This window comes from Callionymus lyra, chromosome 2 (assembly GCF_982586985.1).
Source record: "Callionymus lyra chromosome 2, fCalLyr1.hap1.1, whole genome shotgun sequence".
NCBI lineage: Eukaryota > Metazoa > Chordata > Actinopteri > Syngnathiformes > Callionymidae > Callionymus > Callionymus lyra.
In genome coordinates, this window is record NC_141819.1 from 20,824,047 (window position 1) to 20,840,649 (window position 16,603).

Sequence of the window (16,603 nt, forward strand, 5' to 3'; positions counted from 1 at the left end):
CTAGGACTGAATGAGTCCCTGAGTCTATCGGTGTTGCATCTTGGGAGGAGCATTCTGCTTCTCTGTTCACTGATATACAATATATACAAGAACGGGATGAACCAAAGTGATGTAACCTCTTTATTAATACTACAAGACTTACTAACAAGTCAATATATAAATACAATGTCTTCTAATACATGTCTCATGGTCGCTGGCAAAAAACATTTTCCGAGCAGTACTGACAAGCTGGCACATGGACCAGTGTATAATGTTGCTAACATCTTGTTCCCCCTTGTGCTAAAACTATCTTTTACCAAACCTATTCCACATTGATCTTTAATAAACCTTCTCTTGATTTTGCCGCTCGTCACCATTTTAGTCTGAAACTGCAGGAAGAAAATAAACCACAAAAATTTGAAAATGACGCTGCTGAGCGAATAATGTAATAAAAGTGTCGGTCACATGTCCGAGGGATTTAATTATCCCACATGTGGGCCGAGCATTGAGGCGCCTAATTTGCACGTGAAAGCGCTAACGTAAGTGCTGATGCAAGTTTTTGCATCGAGTCCGAGAACACATTTTAACCCATTTAGCTCTAATTCCGCCTGCAAAACACCGACTGTTGGACATGCGGCACAGTTTAATGCTTCGTTTCCTTGGCACGTTCTCATATTTTCATATTAGTGACAACCATTTTGTTCTAGTCTGGTTCTACTGCTTTAGGAGAAAGAAGTCTAAATATACAACGAGAAGATGGAGACAGAGAATATGAATATTTTCATGCTTTAAATTTAAAAATTGAGGATTTTTTTGTTTTCTTTCTAAACAAGCGGGAACAGTGCTTGTTCCGGCTGATACAAAATGATGAGAACACCTGCTTCTGAATCCAAATATGTGAATCAGGCTAAGACGACACAAAGTGAAGTCTCACGGAAGAATACATAACCAGCATTAGTGCGAGAGAAAGATTGCGTTCGTGTCGCCGCTCTCACCAGGTGACGAGTCCGGCCGCCACCGCGGACCATGTGACACAGCAGGAGTTGGTCTTCTTGGTTTCCTCCTCCTCATCTTTACGACAGCAGCAGAGGCAGCTCAGGTAGACGGCCAACACTAGCAGGTTGATGCCCAGACCCGCCGCCGCCACACAGACCAGGAATATCAGGGACTGGAGAGAGAGAGAGAGAGAGACCAGGGAACATTAGGTTTTAGTCACAAAATATAAACCAACACAACCCAAGCCAAAGAATGACAAGTACAGTATGTTCAGGAGGAAGGCCAATGTAAACTCTAGCCTGGACTGTTTGTGTTGGCTGACCTTCATATGGAGGGCAGTGATACTGTAAGTCTGGGGTTTCAAACCCAACTAGTTTTGGGTCAAACTTGTTTTTTACCGCAAATCTTTTATTAAAAATTTGAATTATATGTTTTTATATATTTTATATAGCACTATTTTTTACTTATTTATATTTATACTTTTATATACATTCATTATATGCAATATTTAAAACATTCATTTATTCTGTTTATATTATATTGCACTATTTATAACTTATTAATATTTATATTTATAAAATCACCCTATGCTGTGTTTTAAAACGGTTGCCAAGCAACGGAATTTTGTTCCCAGTATTTCACTGCTGTGTTCTTCTGTGCAATGACAATTAAAAAAAGTCAAAAGGTTTTTCCAGTGTAAATTTGGGACATTTTTGTCCAATTCCATCCGTCCAATTTGTTGTGAACCCAAAGGGTCAAAGGGTCACCTTGACCCGGAGATAACACAAGCAAGTTGAGTCACTCGCTGTACATGATCAAATGCATTGGTGCTGCTGAGATGCGAACACATTTAAGAAACGTGAGTTTGGTGTGGAAAATGTCTAAAAGTCAGCAATAATAATGTGTATACCATGACCTTGGAACTACAAACGTTAGCAGAAAACAAATACGGTACAGTATAAAAAGCAGTTTGAATGTGTTCATTCTTGTAAAATGGTTCTATATTCTTCTGAGAAAAAAAGTCTCCTTCTTCCACTTTTCTCCTCCGTCCTCTGAAAGTGGGTTTGACTTAAGCTGCATTTCAAGGTTACAGGAGAATGAGTCTCCTCTGTGAGCGGACGGATTCATCATATTCTTCGCTCTCTTGTGCTTTTCTAGTTCATGTGAAATCTCTCTTCTGCTGAACAATCTGTTCTTGTGCCGCGATGTCTCTAAGTAGTGGGATTATAATCCAAAAATGGCGCTCAGTTGGCAGGATTATATCAACGAACACATGAAAGCAGCTGCAGATCTCAATGAGTCAAATCCTCTAGAAAGCCAAATCCCACCCCGATGTCATTTTAGTAAAAAAAAACCCGATCAGTGTTTCTAAACATTTACTTTACAGCAGCATCATGTGTTTAATTACAGCCAAACATTGGCTCTCAAGTCATGTCCATGGTCCCACATTCCTGCTCACACTCCACACAGCAGAGACGATATTGTAAAGTGTCAGGCTTCTACTGAAACATCTTGTACGCTTTTCTGCTACTGACACGATCATTACTGTCGTCTATGTACCTCTTTTCTTCGTACACACAGCCTTAAGGCCGCATTACTACCCACCAGGAATCCACTTGTAACTTCCCTAGAATGACCGTACTGTTCTTTACAGATGATGCACTACTTTCCACTGCACACCATTTCAGTAAAACAACTGCAAATGATCCTATCGTGACAATCCCTGAGAGGTTGGTCAAGAAGTCGTTGAGCATCAATTGAATGCTGGGTAGCTATAGAACAGACCAACCATAAACACTTCTTACACTTGCCTGGTCATCTTGCTCCATCCGCAATAATGTCAACGTTTCAAATTAGATAAACCAGCCAGAAACAGCATGGTTGTGTCGGGCGATGTGTGAAAACAACAACTTATATCCCTCACACACACGGAAGGCTTGAAATAAGAAGTCAGACCATGGACTTGTTTAAGGATTCCTGTCAAAGAAAGGGTGAGGAATCTGGAGTAGAGCTGTCAGAGGCTTGATACGATGAGTGTTGACCTGTCAAAGGGTATCTTCCCACTGGTGACAGATCCCGTCAACTATCAGTGAGAACAAGAATATAACATGTTTGTCAGGAGATCCCAAACTATTTGTCTCCTTCAGTAGGCTTATCAAAGGACATAGATGAGTCAAAATTCCAAGAACATATTGTTAAACTTCCAAAGAATGCATTTTCTTTCCTTGAGTTTACCCTAAATTAAGCATTACTAATTAAAACATATGCAAAGGAGCTTCCAAGTAACAACAGAGAGCCTGCTAAGGCTATAAACAAATGGAGAGAAAGGAAAAGGAATCTGTGAGATGAATCGTGAGGACAGGTAAGTATTTACCCAGCAGCCAACACAGACATGTAGCCTCCACCTCTCTCGCTGCCTCACCTCATCACTCCACTCTTCCTCGCTCCCTCGTTTACAAGTCCATTGTCATTTCTTCCGTCCTCGGGGCCCGGATCGCTGCATAAAACCGCAATTTTCTACGTTCCTCACATAAAACACGAAGGCACAAGCGTGTGACAGGACAACCGAGCCGTAAACGCCGGGCCCGACCATGACTAATGGACTCATTTCAGGGATGACACACATTTGAACCGCGGGAGTTCAAGTGAGAGAGCTTTTGATGGAAATGATGGAGCCATTTTGAGGAGAAGACTCAATTAGGAAGATACACAATTGTCCTATTAATAAGCGCAACTAATATTTATTTTTATTTAATAAAAAAAGACACATGTTTGAAATGAAGTTTTTAACTTAAGTGTATATTTAACACATTGTGACGGGAGCTCTTGAGCCAGACAAACACTAAAAATGATGTTTTTTATATGAAAATAGAAATGTCAAAAGGATGGATCTGTCTAGTCATACACGCAGTATTCTGAGTGTCTGGTGTTCTATTTTCTGATGCAGGCCGTAGGGTGAGTGCCAGTCAAACAGTCTGGTATAAAGCCTGCAACCATGAAATAAACCCGAATCACAGTCAGATGAAAGGTCGTCCGACTGCTGTGTCGACACCTGCAATCTTCCTCGAATATTTCTATCTATTCTTCAGTGTGAGCTCTGGCGAGTCGGCCTATTTATCTTCCAAACTAGAATATGGAAATTTGTTTGTTTATTTTAAGAGGATTTTTGGCAAATAAAGCTAGCAACCCTGAAACACTTTTAACAATAACAATGAGTTAAACGACCCCCAAAGGGTGGAGCAGATTCCTTTGAGAGCACTTCTCCCTAGTTCGAAGTACAGTATACCTGCCTAATAGAAAAATGTGTACGTAAGAAAAATTAAATACAACTATATTGCTGTTCAAGGAGTAAAAACTGAGCATACAAAAACTTGATTTATATTTTAAAAACAGTCCTTGTGTCAGTATAGGTTATTATTTCTGCTTTTTTTTTTTAAAAAGTCAGACTTCAACACAAAATTTGGCGTTAAGTCAGTCTTGAATATTAAATTGAAAAAAAAAAAGTTAATTGTCCTCTTGCTGCAGTTGCCGATTCACTACACACTCGTGTTTTCCCAACCAATCACAAAAGAGCAGGCATGGTCTGAAACTAGGTTTCAAAGTTGTGCCCCTAAAAAAGCAAGAAAATAGCCAAAGAACTGATGTTTTCTGTATAATAGATGTTTCATGAACTTTAGTAGTGATGGACTGATGAAGCTTCATGAAGCAGTGTTATTATACTAGATGGCGGTCTCTGCACTATTTCATTTGTTTTGACAAACTCTTCTAATGAAACATCACATTATTTTTAAACTCATAGCGCCACCTACTGACCTCTAAACAAAATGACACTGTTCAATGAAGCTTCATCAGCCCATCACTACATTTTAGTAGCGGAGAGTTTCTGCGGTGCTGACATTCAATACCATTCTTAACACCAATGTGCCTGCAGGTAAAAGCTAGAAAGCTCCAGCACTAAACCATCAATGAGTTATTGGTGGACAAATCCCTCTTACAGCTTCATCCATAAAAGGTTTATCCAACAGATCTAAAAAGCGGCAGAAGCTCACGAAGACATACGAGTCACTGGAGAACATGCTTCTAAAAGGCTGGGATTGATCCATATTTCATAGAGATGCCGTTTTAGTCATAATTAAAACGTCGTGACAGCAAACTCCAACATCTGCTGCTGCTGTGCTTTGGCTAAGTAGGCTTAAGTCATCATGCAACACTTTCACCAGCTCACACAGTGAATTAATGCAGGCTCAATGATAAGTGTTGTGCAGATGCAGAGCAAGAAAATCTGTGTGCTAGTGTGAAGTTGGAGGAGGAATACTTTGCTTTTAAACAATTATCATTTTACAACCAATCGTTGTCGTTAAAGAGGTTCAAAACTCAAAAGTAACATATCTGAGACAAGAAGGTGTTATATTGCGTCAGTACAGTACATTCAATGAGCTTTCTTCAATTTTTGAAACTTGATTTGGGAAACATCTTATTGTTTTAGACAAAGTTTAAGCAAGCGAAAGAGAAAGCATTATGGTTTGTAGCTCATTAAAAGTAACTTCAATGCAGATGTTCATCGAGTGTCCACTAGAGGCTGGCTTCTTCTTCCTATGTACCTGTATATGTACTGGTCGGATACCATCAGGGATATGCTAAAATTCAGGCCAGCATATGGCCTAAAGCTCCTCTTTCATTGGGTACTTCAAGATCTTTGGCGAATCTGAGTCATACGAGAGGAGTCACATAAACGCAAAGAGTTAAATTGTAGCCTTCATACTCACATATGACAGGTATGACATCTGATGGTGCTGCTGTTGCCGTTACACTCAACTACTGGTTATACAAGTTTTAAAAGTGACTAATTCTCAGGATACCATCATTGCAACAGGGAGAGTGTTTGAAATATTAATTGTATTTGTCATGTGTTGGTGTGCAGTCTTGGTCACGTAGACATGTAGACCCAAAGAATCCAACCACTATTTCTCATCAGATAGTTTATAAATGTTGGACAGATCTGGGGAGAAGGTCCGGATACTCCTGAAGGTTCCTCCCTTTTGGAGAAAAACATTCATCATCTTGGTCATCAAGGTAGTCCGGAGTTCAAATGACGAACCACCAGATGAAGATATGCAACAATGGAATTCACATTCAAGTGTTGTTGCTGTAGAAAAAAAACTGTATCGGGCTTATATGACATCACAACGCGGAAAAAATCTCCCCCTTTCCAATTATCAGCAGAGCGTTCCAGCTCCACATTCCTGCTTGTTTCAATCTCAGATGAATGCCCCGGGGACTGAGGGTCTTTCCAGTCCAGTGCACTGGGCCAGGCCTCCTCGTGTTCACAGCTTTGCTGCCATTAAGTCCCAGTCCGGAGACCCAGAGGTGATGGAGAAACAGGAAGAAGATTCAAGAAGCATTTTAAAAAAAAATATATATTTTTTACTGATATTCTTTACCAACTCGTGGTCAGACAGAGGTCGTAACCACATTCTATCATAGGGTGAAAGCCAATCATCTCATTACATGGATTAACTAGGAGAAGAGTGAATCATCAGCTTCCTTTCTTGACACCCAAGAGGCTCAATACCTTTCCAGGGGGGAGTCAGAGATCTCTGTTTTGATACTTGGCCATGTGCAACAAAGGAAACCCGACCCTGCCCCCTTCCTCTGTAAGCAGGGCAGATTCCCATTGTTGATCCCGCTGAAGGGGAAATTAGCCTGGATGAATTTTTGGTTCACTGGTCTTTGGCCTGGAGGGGCAAATATTTGATCTGACCTGCTGAGGACTCCTACTGTGCTCTCTGAAACTGATGACACGAAGAATTAAATATTAACAAGTGCTCAGCATGTTAGTCAGTGGCGTGCTGGTTGGCCTCCTGTGAAAATACTTGCATCATTACGAACTTCAGCGCTGTCATCGAGCCAAATCGGCCAAGGCTAATCGCCGACTTGAAGCAACCCAGGGACAGATTGAGGTTAACAACCTTCTTTAGAGCTCTAGGGGGCAGTCCTGAGTGGCTCTGTGCCAACGTGGGCCACTAAGGTAAAGAAAGTAGAGGCAAGAAAAAAGGCCCGGGCAGAGTTTAGGACCGTTATTGATGATCACTTGGACGAGTGGTGGAGCGTGTTGAGCTGCAGATTTAACTATAGATCTATTCTAAAGATAGTTCCAATGATCCAATCAGGTATTGGATTTCATTCATCAAAGTCCTGAATCGGGTCAAAGAGGTCCAATGTTTTTAACTCCAATCGAGGGCTGTTAAACATCTGTTGTCACTAAGCTTGATGGCGCTTGCCAATACCTGACCGTAAGTAGGGATGCTAGCAGTAAAAAACACTTTCAAAACAGTAAAGGAACAATTAAAAAGTAGACTTGGCGAGTGTATGTGTTGCTCTGTACTTTCAGACCGACAACGAGTACAAGCAAGTCCAGCAAAATAAAATGGAATCGGAGACAAATGTGTCGACAACATTAGTGGTTGATCAGGGATCGGTGGTGCTTATGTGTTGAGCTGACATCTTGATTCATTCTGTATTGGGATGTAAAAGCTTGTTCCAAATAATACTTGTGTTTACGGTTGGCTTCTCTATTGACTGTTTTTTTATAAGGTGTTATCCATGGTAATATTTGTGTGTCGATATTTCCGAGTGTACGGAAAAAAGCACTTCTTTACTGTCCACCGATTGTTGTGATGATGAATGTGGTGAGGTGAAGCACTACAATGACCTCAGCGTTTGTTCGTTTTTTTTTAAAGCTTGTGGTTTAATCATAGAAACAAAGACGTGATACTGGTCAAATGTTTCACTGTGGCAGCCAGTTTAAAAAATGTGTCATTCCAGTATACGTTTGACACAGTCTATGCGTGGATGACGCCTTAAAGACCTAAACTTTGGGGTGCGTTGACACATCACCTTCAATGTGGTTTTCGATATTCTAAATACATACGACATCAAAGTATGAATTCATCAGGAGAACCAGTTTCAGTTTTGAGTTCACATGCTTTAAAAAAGAAAACATGAAGGTACTGAATCAATTAAGTAGCATAGTATAAATAGTAGAGTAGGTAAAGAAGCAGGATTCAAAAGAAAACTATTCTTTCATGTTGTCTCACTTATCAAAGTGTTCTGTAAACTGGTACTTTTGCACAAGTTTTGCGAGAGCACATTCTCACAACAATAGACTTTAATATGAAACAGAATCCAGACAAAGACAGTAGATTTTCTTCAGAATACAAGGACAGACATTCCTCTAAGTACGAAAATGTGTTGCGTGTGGCCGATTATAGGATTGCCAAATTTCAGGCACAGCAATTTCCGTCAACAGTGGGTGAATTATACGTCAAAATAGGCAACTGTCATTGTGGAGAATAGCTTGGCTCTTGTGAAAGTGGAGGAAAATGTCTTGTCAGGTGATTCAGCTGCTGGACATTCCACTCCACCATCAGGCACGCACATGCAATCCTTAAATTCCCCCCCAAAGAAACCATGATCCTGCCGACCTTCTACATCCTCTGACAAGCTACCAATGTATTTTAAACATGTGGAACTTTGGCAACATAGAGCAGATTCATCCATTAAACAGTACATTAAAGGACGAGCATTAGTTAAGATGACAGCGCTGCCTCATTATATCCAACAGCATCAAGAGTAGCAGAGTGACCAAATAGAATTGATGGGTTTTTTTTTTTCATTATCCGTAACACACCTCATCATTAATTCAACAACCTCTGTCATATTCCCAGTCCCCACCACAGACCATGACGGCTGCAGGAGCAGCTGGTGGCGACTTAAATTAAGCTTGACACTCCCATGTTGAACACTCAAGATGGAACTAAACGGGAGATCAACCCGTGAAGTGCACCGATGAATCATCTGGGCGGAGAGTGGTGGAAAGATCTCTGGAATGGGGTTGAGCAAGTGCCACCATTTCCATAAAGCTATCGAGGATGAAAATATGTCAAGTGAGAATAAGGTCCTCAGATGTGGCAATACCCGAGGATTTTTATTCTCCGACTTGAAAGTGCAGTGACGTGCACAGGATCTTAACACGAGCGAGACCGAAGCCATCTTGATATCACCTCAGATCTTTCATTGACAGACCTGGATCTTCTGATCATACCAAGTCCTGTACGTCTCACCCGACATATTCGTCGGATATATTGTACCACAACGTTAACTTGGTAACCAGCGAAGCACCATGACGTCCACTGATGCCTCCATTGGTAGTGTTGTTTCTCCGGTTCCTGCTTGATCGTACGAGAATCACAACGTCGCACTCCAGTTAAAGGAGTTCAATAAACTGGGACAAGTCTATTTGATGAGACGCCCCACAGCTCGTGTGGAGGTCTTGCTCACTTTTCCTCATTTTTCATTTTCTATCATCATGATAATGATGATGTCGCACGATAAATAAAGTGAGTAGTTGTGTTGCTGTTAATGACCTTTAGCATCAGCTTAAAATGTGAACCAAAGTTTGCAAAAACCTTTTATCCATTCAAATAGATCTAAATCATCTCACTTCCGGCCGCAAAGTGATCAGCCACGAGAATAGCAGACGAGTACATTTGTAGCAAAGCCTCTCCTTGGTGGTGCATCAAAGACTTTTCCTGAACAGTCTATTAAAATAGTCATTGGCCGGCTGTAAGGCGTCAGGCCGTGACGACACGTTACTTCCACTTTCTGTTTGTAGTTCAAACGCTTGACGGCGACTTTCTAAAGACAGGATTTTAATTTTTTTCCGAGTTTCTGGATTGGTGGGAATGTGGAACACAAACTCTCCTCAGTGCTTGATGGGGGGGGATCCCCAACTTTTGATGGTGTTAGCACCTACGGGACGTCACGGACATTCAATGATTGAGATCATCTGGCCATCTTGGGTGGTTCGTTGAAAAAAAAAAAAACAGTTTCTCAATCTTTGCAGAAGATCTTCAAAGGCAAGCTTTCGTCTGCACAGTCGTGGGAATCCTCTAAGACCCCCAATGTATATTGTAAAGAAGGACTTATTTTCTTAGTTTCTGTGACACAATCTTTTATCTTGATCTTTAAAGTATATATTTTATTGAGTATTGTTTTGATTGTTTAAGCGCTTTGTGACCCTGGTCTGGAAAAGCGCTATATAAATAAAAATTACTTACTTACTTACAATGGTGCGATTTCAGACCCAGCAAGATGCTGACAAAGACGGACTCCATAGGCTTAACAAAATGCTTAACTTGAAGAGACATTTATGATGGTTTCTATGGTATTAAAAGGTAAGAATGTTTGTCAGTCCATTACAACCAGACTTCTTTATATTCCTCATCATCCAGACGCACTACAACGGTGCCAATTTCAGGATTACTCTTTCTAAAACAAATGTGAAGGAAGCAACCTTGGGAACAAATTCTGCATTCATATAAACCAAGTATTGTTTTCTCCAGAGGGTCATCTCCAAGTTTGTTCTGAGTCTGACTCCAGGAAATGATTCTTGGATCCAAGATGAGTCATTATTCAGAAGCGTCAGTTTCTCACGGGGTGATGGGAGAGAAACCCCAGTATATAGATGACCCCCAATCTATTTGCTCAGCTTGGCCATAATGTATTCGTAGTAAAACTTGTTATTCTACAAGGTGATAGGGACGAACAACTGAAATTGTCGAGGGAAGTAAACAATCTATTCAAGAACATGAATCTTTAATGATTCATCTCTGAATATTATATAATGTCTCCTCACACCAATATAACACACACAAAATCCAGTGAGCTGAGAATATTCCAGGGGCCTTTAAGGCAGAATTTGTCCCAGTTCTTGGGTGTTTTCTGGTGGGACTCTGCCCCCACACTCTCTCTCTTCTTCTTCTCCCACTGACCTGCTGGTAGTTCTCCTCCTCCGGCTGGAAGCTGCTGTCCGTGGGCTGGAACCTCAAGTTGATGTGAGGGAAATTGTGGAGCCAGTAAGTCCACCAGGGCGCGATGTAATCCACGCGAGCCGAAGACATCACTGTACCCCCTCAGATAAAAAAAAAAAAAAAAAAAAAAAGGTGGAAAAGTTGTGCAGAAGGATCCGTGCGCGTGGGCTCAGACCCAAGCAAACAAAGACGCGGGTGACAGAAATAACGGGGAGAACATGCTCGTCCGTGGGGGGGTGACGCGGGAGCGGCGGCGAGTGGGGATGAGACGCGCGGGGGGGGAAAAATAGCGTCCGGGGGTCAAGGGAAGTTAAATCCACGCGGGGTCGTGTTAAAAGGGGGATAATCTCACGGAACTCATGACTCGAGCGGACGAGCGGACAGATCCAGCGCCGACTGCCGCGGGAGCGCGCGCTTGATAGTAAGCACGCGGGAGGAGGAGAGCGGGGACGCGCGGACCCCCCGGTGCCGTGACGCGTTGTTTGCGTTACGTTACGTCGCTACTGATACTTTTATTAAATATACTTACAGTCCCAGTGTGTCCTCGATGATTCTTCCTGTTTTTTTTTATTTGCCAGGATCCAAAAAGTTTTGGGACAGCATGCGTGTAACGTCTCACGGCGCCATCTAGTGGTGAATTGTGTTATTGTAAGGGAAGACGTAGGAATTATTTTCATTTTCTCAGACCAGTGGAATCATAGACCAAGTTCATTCTTTCATTGACAACCGCTTTATCCCGGGCCCGCGGGGAGACTGGAGCCTATCCCAGAGTCATGGGGCGAGAGGCAGGGGACACCCTGGACAGGACGCCAGTCTGTCGCAGGGCACACAAAGACAGACAACCATTCACACACGCACTCATACCAATGGACAATTTCCTAAAGTTCTCAATTAACCTCTGTATGTTTTTGGACTGTGGGAGGAAACCGGAGTGCCCGGAGTAAACCCACGCAACACGGGGAGAACATACAAACTCTGGAAACTGGAATTGAACCAGCAACCTTCTTTAATCCATCAAATACATTAGGTATCATTCGGGGAAAAGGTGGAGATTAATTGGTTCATCTTCGGGTCTTGACAATTGAGAGAAGGTCGCCGCTCCATTGTTGTGACATGAGCCATGACTCTACTTTCAGGTTCATGCTCTCACTTATGCTCACAAGCTTAGCGACCAGATTGAGTTGTACCTGGAGGTTGAGCCTTGAAGTACAACTGCTGCTCAAGAAAAGACGGTTTAAGTGGCTCAGACCTCTGAGCAGAATGCATGTCGGAATCTTACTTCCCCTTCCAAGTACCTGCCGTCATCATACTGGGAGAGGATGGAGAAATGTCCTCAGTAGTTCAAGCTCAGATCTTCAGCCAGATGCATTCATCCTGTGCCCCCCCACCCAGGACAGTAAAGTTAATGCCTGGATGCATCATTAGGTGTACAAAAACTATAAGAAGCTGCCAGAGGTTTACATCTCCAAGAGTTGCATTTTCAGGTCGGTCACATTCAAACCCTTCTTGAAACCAAAAACACTTTGGCAAGTCCATTTTTTTACCATTACAGGAAAAACTGAAGAAACAATATCTGAGCACAAAACAATGTCCATCTTAACTTATGAGTCAACATGGTTTGGCATTTCCAGATTTAGAGTGGATGGTGTAATAAATATGATATAACCTCAGTTAAAAATGTTTCTTACAGCAAAGACTAGGTTTTGATTATATGGCGACAACACGCGTCGACACCATTCAAGGTTTTCATGTGTAAAGTATACGACACACCATCACAAGTGTAAACCTGCTTTATAATGTCTGCATAATCAATCAAAACAAGTTCAAAGTTGGGTTTTTTCCAATTTTTATTACAATTTTCTGTACATGGCAGATTTACTTGAGCTCCTTCACAGCCAGACCTGCAGAGAGAGAAAAGGTTAAAGAAAGAACATCTACAACAGAGATCATCATAAGATACTTCAGTATTTCTCCCAATTTTCAATTTCACAGCAGTTTGACTTCAATATCAAGGAAAATAATTCTACCGTATTGAGACGGACAAACTTTTTTTGAAATCTTCATGAATACTTTAGCCGTCAACCATTAAACGCATCGATACATGCAATAGTCGCTCCAAGGCTCAAATAAATGAACCGAGTTCACTTTCGTATCGACCCAAGTCCAAAGTTAAGACTCTTAACTAATCAATTGTAGGGATGCAGCAGATTTTCATCAATTACAAATCTTCCTCACACACATTTTACAAGTAAATCCCAAATTAAAATTGTCACACATTCAATGTTTAGGAAGAACAGCACAATAAATCTGATCATACATTAAACTCAAAATATAACTTAAACATTTCAAACTTATCACATAGAATATTCGCCTACTTGCTGAACCCAATCAAAAGTTGTTAAGCAATTCTGACCAAAGAGTCCCTCCAGAATAAAGGGCATCAACGAGGAGTACTAGTGTTTCCTGGATTAGTTTGCAAATTCACCTTTAGATGCTGGTTCAATAATATAGTTTTTGGAGCCATTGGTCAGCATTTAACTGCTGTACCTACAGAACTATGAATCTGAGGAATACTGACCAGGGGGCAGAGACTGCTTGAGCTTCTCGGCCTTCTCCTTGTCTGTGATGACCAGAGTGTACAGGAATCTGCTGCAGCGCACCTTGAACTTGACATTGTCCTTGTTCTTCTTGATCTTTACGGCTGTAAATGTGCAAGATACGAGGTTAGTTTCATTAAAAAATATTGACTCCTTGTGAGGCAAGAGTTTCGTTTTTTTGGTTAAAAGACTGTAACTTACACTTGGCGTCCTTTCTCCTGGCTGTCAGCAGGAAGTCTTTAATTTCTCCGATTTTGCGAGGCTACAAACAAAACAGACTTCATCAGTACACAGTATTAAAGCAATATAACTTTAGTAAAATTTAACTTTTTGCCTAGTATTTGTCAGTGGACCGGTGGAACTGATATTTCTGTACAAATCCGAAACACAGCACTAGGTCCATGGTTATTCTTGCAAGCATGTGAAATTCATCATGGGCACACCAGCCTGAGATGTTTGGACGTCTTGCTTCATGTTAGACTTCATAAGGTCTTACTCAACTGTAAACACATGCCTTCAGTAACCAGTCTACGTGCTATGCTAACGCTAGTGGTTAGCCTCATGCTAGCACAACATGTTCTGGATCATGCCATCACAACATGTTCTGGATTATAGCATGACCAACCATTTACTGCCACAATGTCAAGCGTATGATACATGCGGTTAAAATATAAAGCAGGTTTGTAGTTAAACCTTTTTAACCTAGTTCACATGCACGTCTTTAAGCGCATCCACGCTAATGTGCTAATGCTAACCTTGGACAAACCGAGCGCTCAACTACTGGGTTTATATACAGTTTACTTTAAAATAGACAGGATAAAAATATCTTTACAAATCAAAGCATTTAAGATTTAATAAAAAACGCTTACCATGCTGTCGTTTCAGCAGACTTGCGCTGTGGGGAGCAAAGACAGATGGAATCAGTAAGCGAATGAGAAGACAGTGTGATAGACGACAAATAACAAGCCAGAATAGGAGTGGGCGGTGTATTTAAACATTATTTGATACAACATCGGTTAAAAATGTTTCTTAGAGAGAGGATGGATGAAGATTTTGACCGGGTTGTGTTTATATGGCGACATGACACTTACTCTGTCTGCCGTGTTACGGAGGAAAAGGGGCTGGACTTCCGGTTCCCTAGTGCTTTATAGCAAACTACAGCGAGCCGTTTAGACCAATTCTATCGAGGAAAGCGATTTAAATGACTGGCGCAATTTCTAAGCATTAAACTATTTTCCATCGTTTCATTAATTTGACGAGTCGATAAAGTTCTGATCACCTCCCGTGATCTTAAAAGTAAGATGTAAAAGTAAAATTATTGTATTGATACGTTTTACACACCCAACATTTTTAATAAGTAACTAAGTAAGTAAGTAAGTAAGTAATTTTTATTTATATAGCACTTTTCCAGACCAGGGTCACAAAGCACTTAAACAATCAAAACAATATTCAATAAAGTATATACTTTAAAGATCAAGATAAAACTGATAACGCAACAGGAGTTCCAGAAAATCATTAGTGTTATTCTAAAGACATGGCAAACTTGTGTGTTTATATCAGGAAAATGTAAATTGTAATTTTATTCAATTCAAAGGATTCTTGAATCCACAATAATAGCAAACACTGGGCTTGATATTTATTTATGTTTAAATCAACTGTAACTATTTTTAAAATTAACATTAAGAAATGTATCTATAATATTTGGGTGTCATCAACTATACTATACATATATTTTAAACACAAATTCAAGTTCATCTTCAGATTCAGTTCGGCTGTAGTTATTTAAGGGTTTTCGTTCAGGAATATTTGAGGTCCAAGAGACCAACTTTGACACAACATTAACACAGTAAGACAGTGAACAGAAGGCAAGTTGCTGTTAATTAACCTCGTCCATCTGTCTGTGTTCACTATATTGGTCCCATGATGCATCTCTTAAATGTGTGTTTTCAGCCCAATATTCACTCAGTGATGATCTCGTTCAGGTTTGTCTGCAGCTTCAAGAACAGCAGGAGCAACAATCACTGTCACATTTATCTCTTCTAATTATTTCATGCTCATGTTCACTGAATATCATATATTATACATTTTAAGGTTACATTTTTTATCACATTTTATTAGATAATTTAGATTTAAATACTTTTATATTTTGTTTTAAATTAAAATAAAGGGAAAATATTATTTTTACTTTACTCTATTTTTTTTTCATTTTTTTCCCCATTAATATAAAAGAATCATTTCATAATTAAGATTATAAAAAATAAACCATCGGTCAAACTCAACTACTTGTACAAAACAAATGAAGAGCTAATAAACTGTGTTGATGTAACAGTCAGTAAATATTAAAAGGATACAGTTTATCTTATTACTTCACTTTTCTTTCTTTTTTTTACCAAATGCAAAATGTTTTACTACCCTATCAACATAAATGTCACCTTATTCACTGCTTTATTGCTTTGTAAAGTCAAGGACATTGATAACTGCCTTCGTAAAAGAAAATCAGTATTTAAGGTTAACGAGTTAAAAGATAAAAACCTGCAGTTCTACTTTGAGCCAGTGGGGGGCAGTAACATCACGCGGGGGAAGCACATGCAGACTTCTAACTTAAACGCACCGAGGACAGTTTTATTGTAACATAACGTCATCGTTCCTCAACACGTCTGAAAAATATTTGTTCTATGAACACTTCCGACAAAGTTTCAACATCCAATCATTAGCAATAACCAATAAATCACAATGACTGTGATTTGTATTCTGGTTGAGGGTAAATTACTGAGTCCCTGTAATCTTGGAGGTAATATTTAGGTTCAGTATCAGAATGTGTTCTTTTTTTTATCTTGATAGTTTTTGCAAGATGTGGTTACATGAATGGGATTTTAGAAGAAGGCACTGCTGCAGTTTATATAAAAATATAACCTGAGGCAAGAGTAAGACACACATATCCTTTCCCCACAGACGTGTAGCTGCGAGATGAAGAGAGATTTCGAGTGGAAAAGACTTTTTAGCCAGTTGTCCGAACTAGCGAAAAGCAGCAGACTCACTGTGAGAGTGAAGCTCTGGCCATCTCCAGAACATCTTGATTGAAACGCTGGCGAGCGGGACAGACACCTGTCAGCGCGTGAGGTGATGGGTTTAAGACAGGATACTGTTCTTCTACAAGTA

General features: G+C 40.4%; 2 protein-coding genes across 3 annotated transcripts in view; both read right to left on the bottom strand.

Moving 5' to 3' along the window:
- ttyh2 (tweety family member 2) overlaps nt 1-11,215 on the bottom strand; it is a 38,239-nt gene extending 27,024 nt beyond the window's left edge. For both annotated transcript variants that reach the window (XM_087784054.1, XM_087784053.1), the window contains exons 1-2: nt 10,809-11,215; nt 975-1,147 (exon numbers count right to left, since the gene is read on the bottom strand). In XM_087784054.1, coding sequence (XP_087640180.1) covers nt 975-1,147; nt 10,809-10,937 — 302 coding nt within the window. In that variant the 5' untranslated portion in view covers nt 10,938-11,215. The remainder of the gene's footprint in view (nt 1-974; nt 1,148-10,808) is intronic.
- Nucleotides 11,216-12,677: 1,462 nt separating this feature from the next.
- Nucleotides 12,678-14,561, bottom strand: rpl38 (ribosomal protein L38). Its single transcript, XM_087782806.1, has 5 exons — nt 14,536-14,561; nt 14,314-14,339; nt 13,646-13,706; nt 13,426-13,548; nt 12,678-12,748 (listed from the first exon to the last, which is right to left on the bottom strand). The coding sequence occupies exons 2-5, from the start codon at nt 14,314-14,316 to the stop codon at nt 12,723-12,725; spliced, it is 213 nt and encodes a 70-aa protein (XP_087638932.1). The 5' UTR covers nt 14,317-14,339; nt 14,536-14,561; the 3' UTR covers nt 12,678-12,722.
- Nucleotides 14,562-16,603: the final 2,042 nt, after the last annotated feature.

Excerpts from the sequence above, each read along its gene's own strand:
- rpl38 (XM_087782806.1), bottom strand. Across the intron at positions 13,549-13,645 it reads CAGGAGAAAGGACGCCAAGT|CCGTAAAGATCAAGAAGAAC; the intron begins GTAAGTTACAGT and ends GCACATTTACAG. Across the intron at positions 12,749-13,425 it reads CAAGCAGTCTCTGCCCCCTG|GTCTGGCTGTGAAGGAGCTC; the intron begins GTCAGTATTCCT and ends CTCTCTCTGCAG.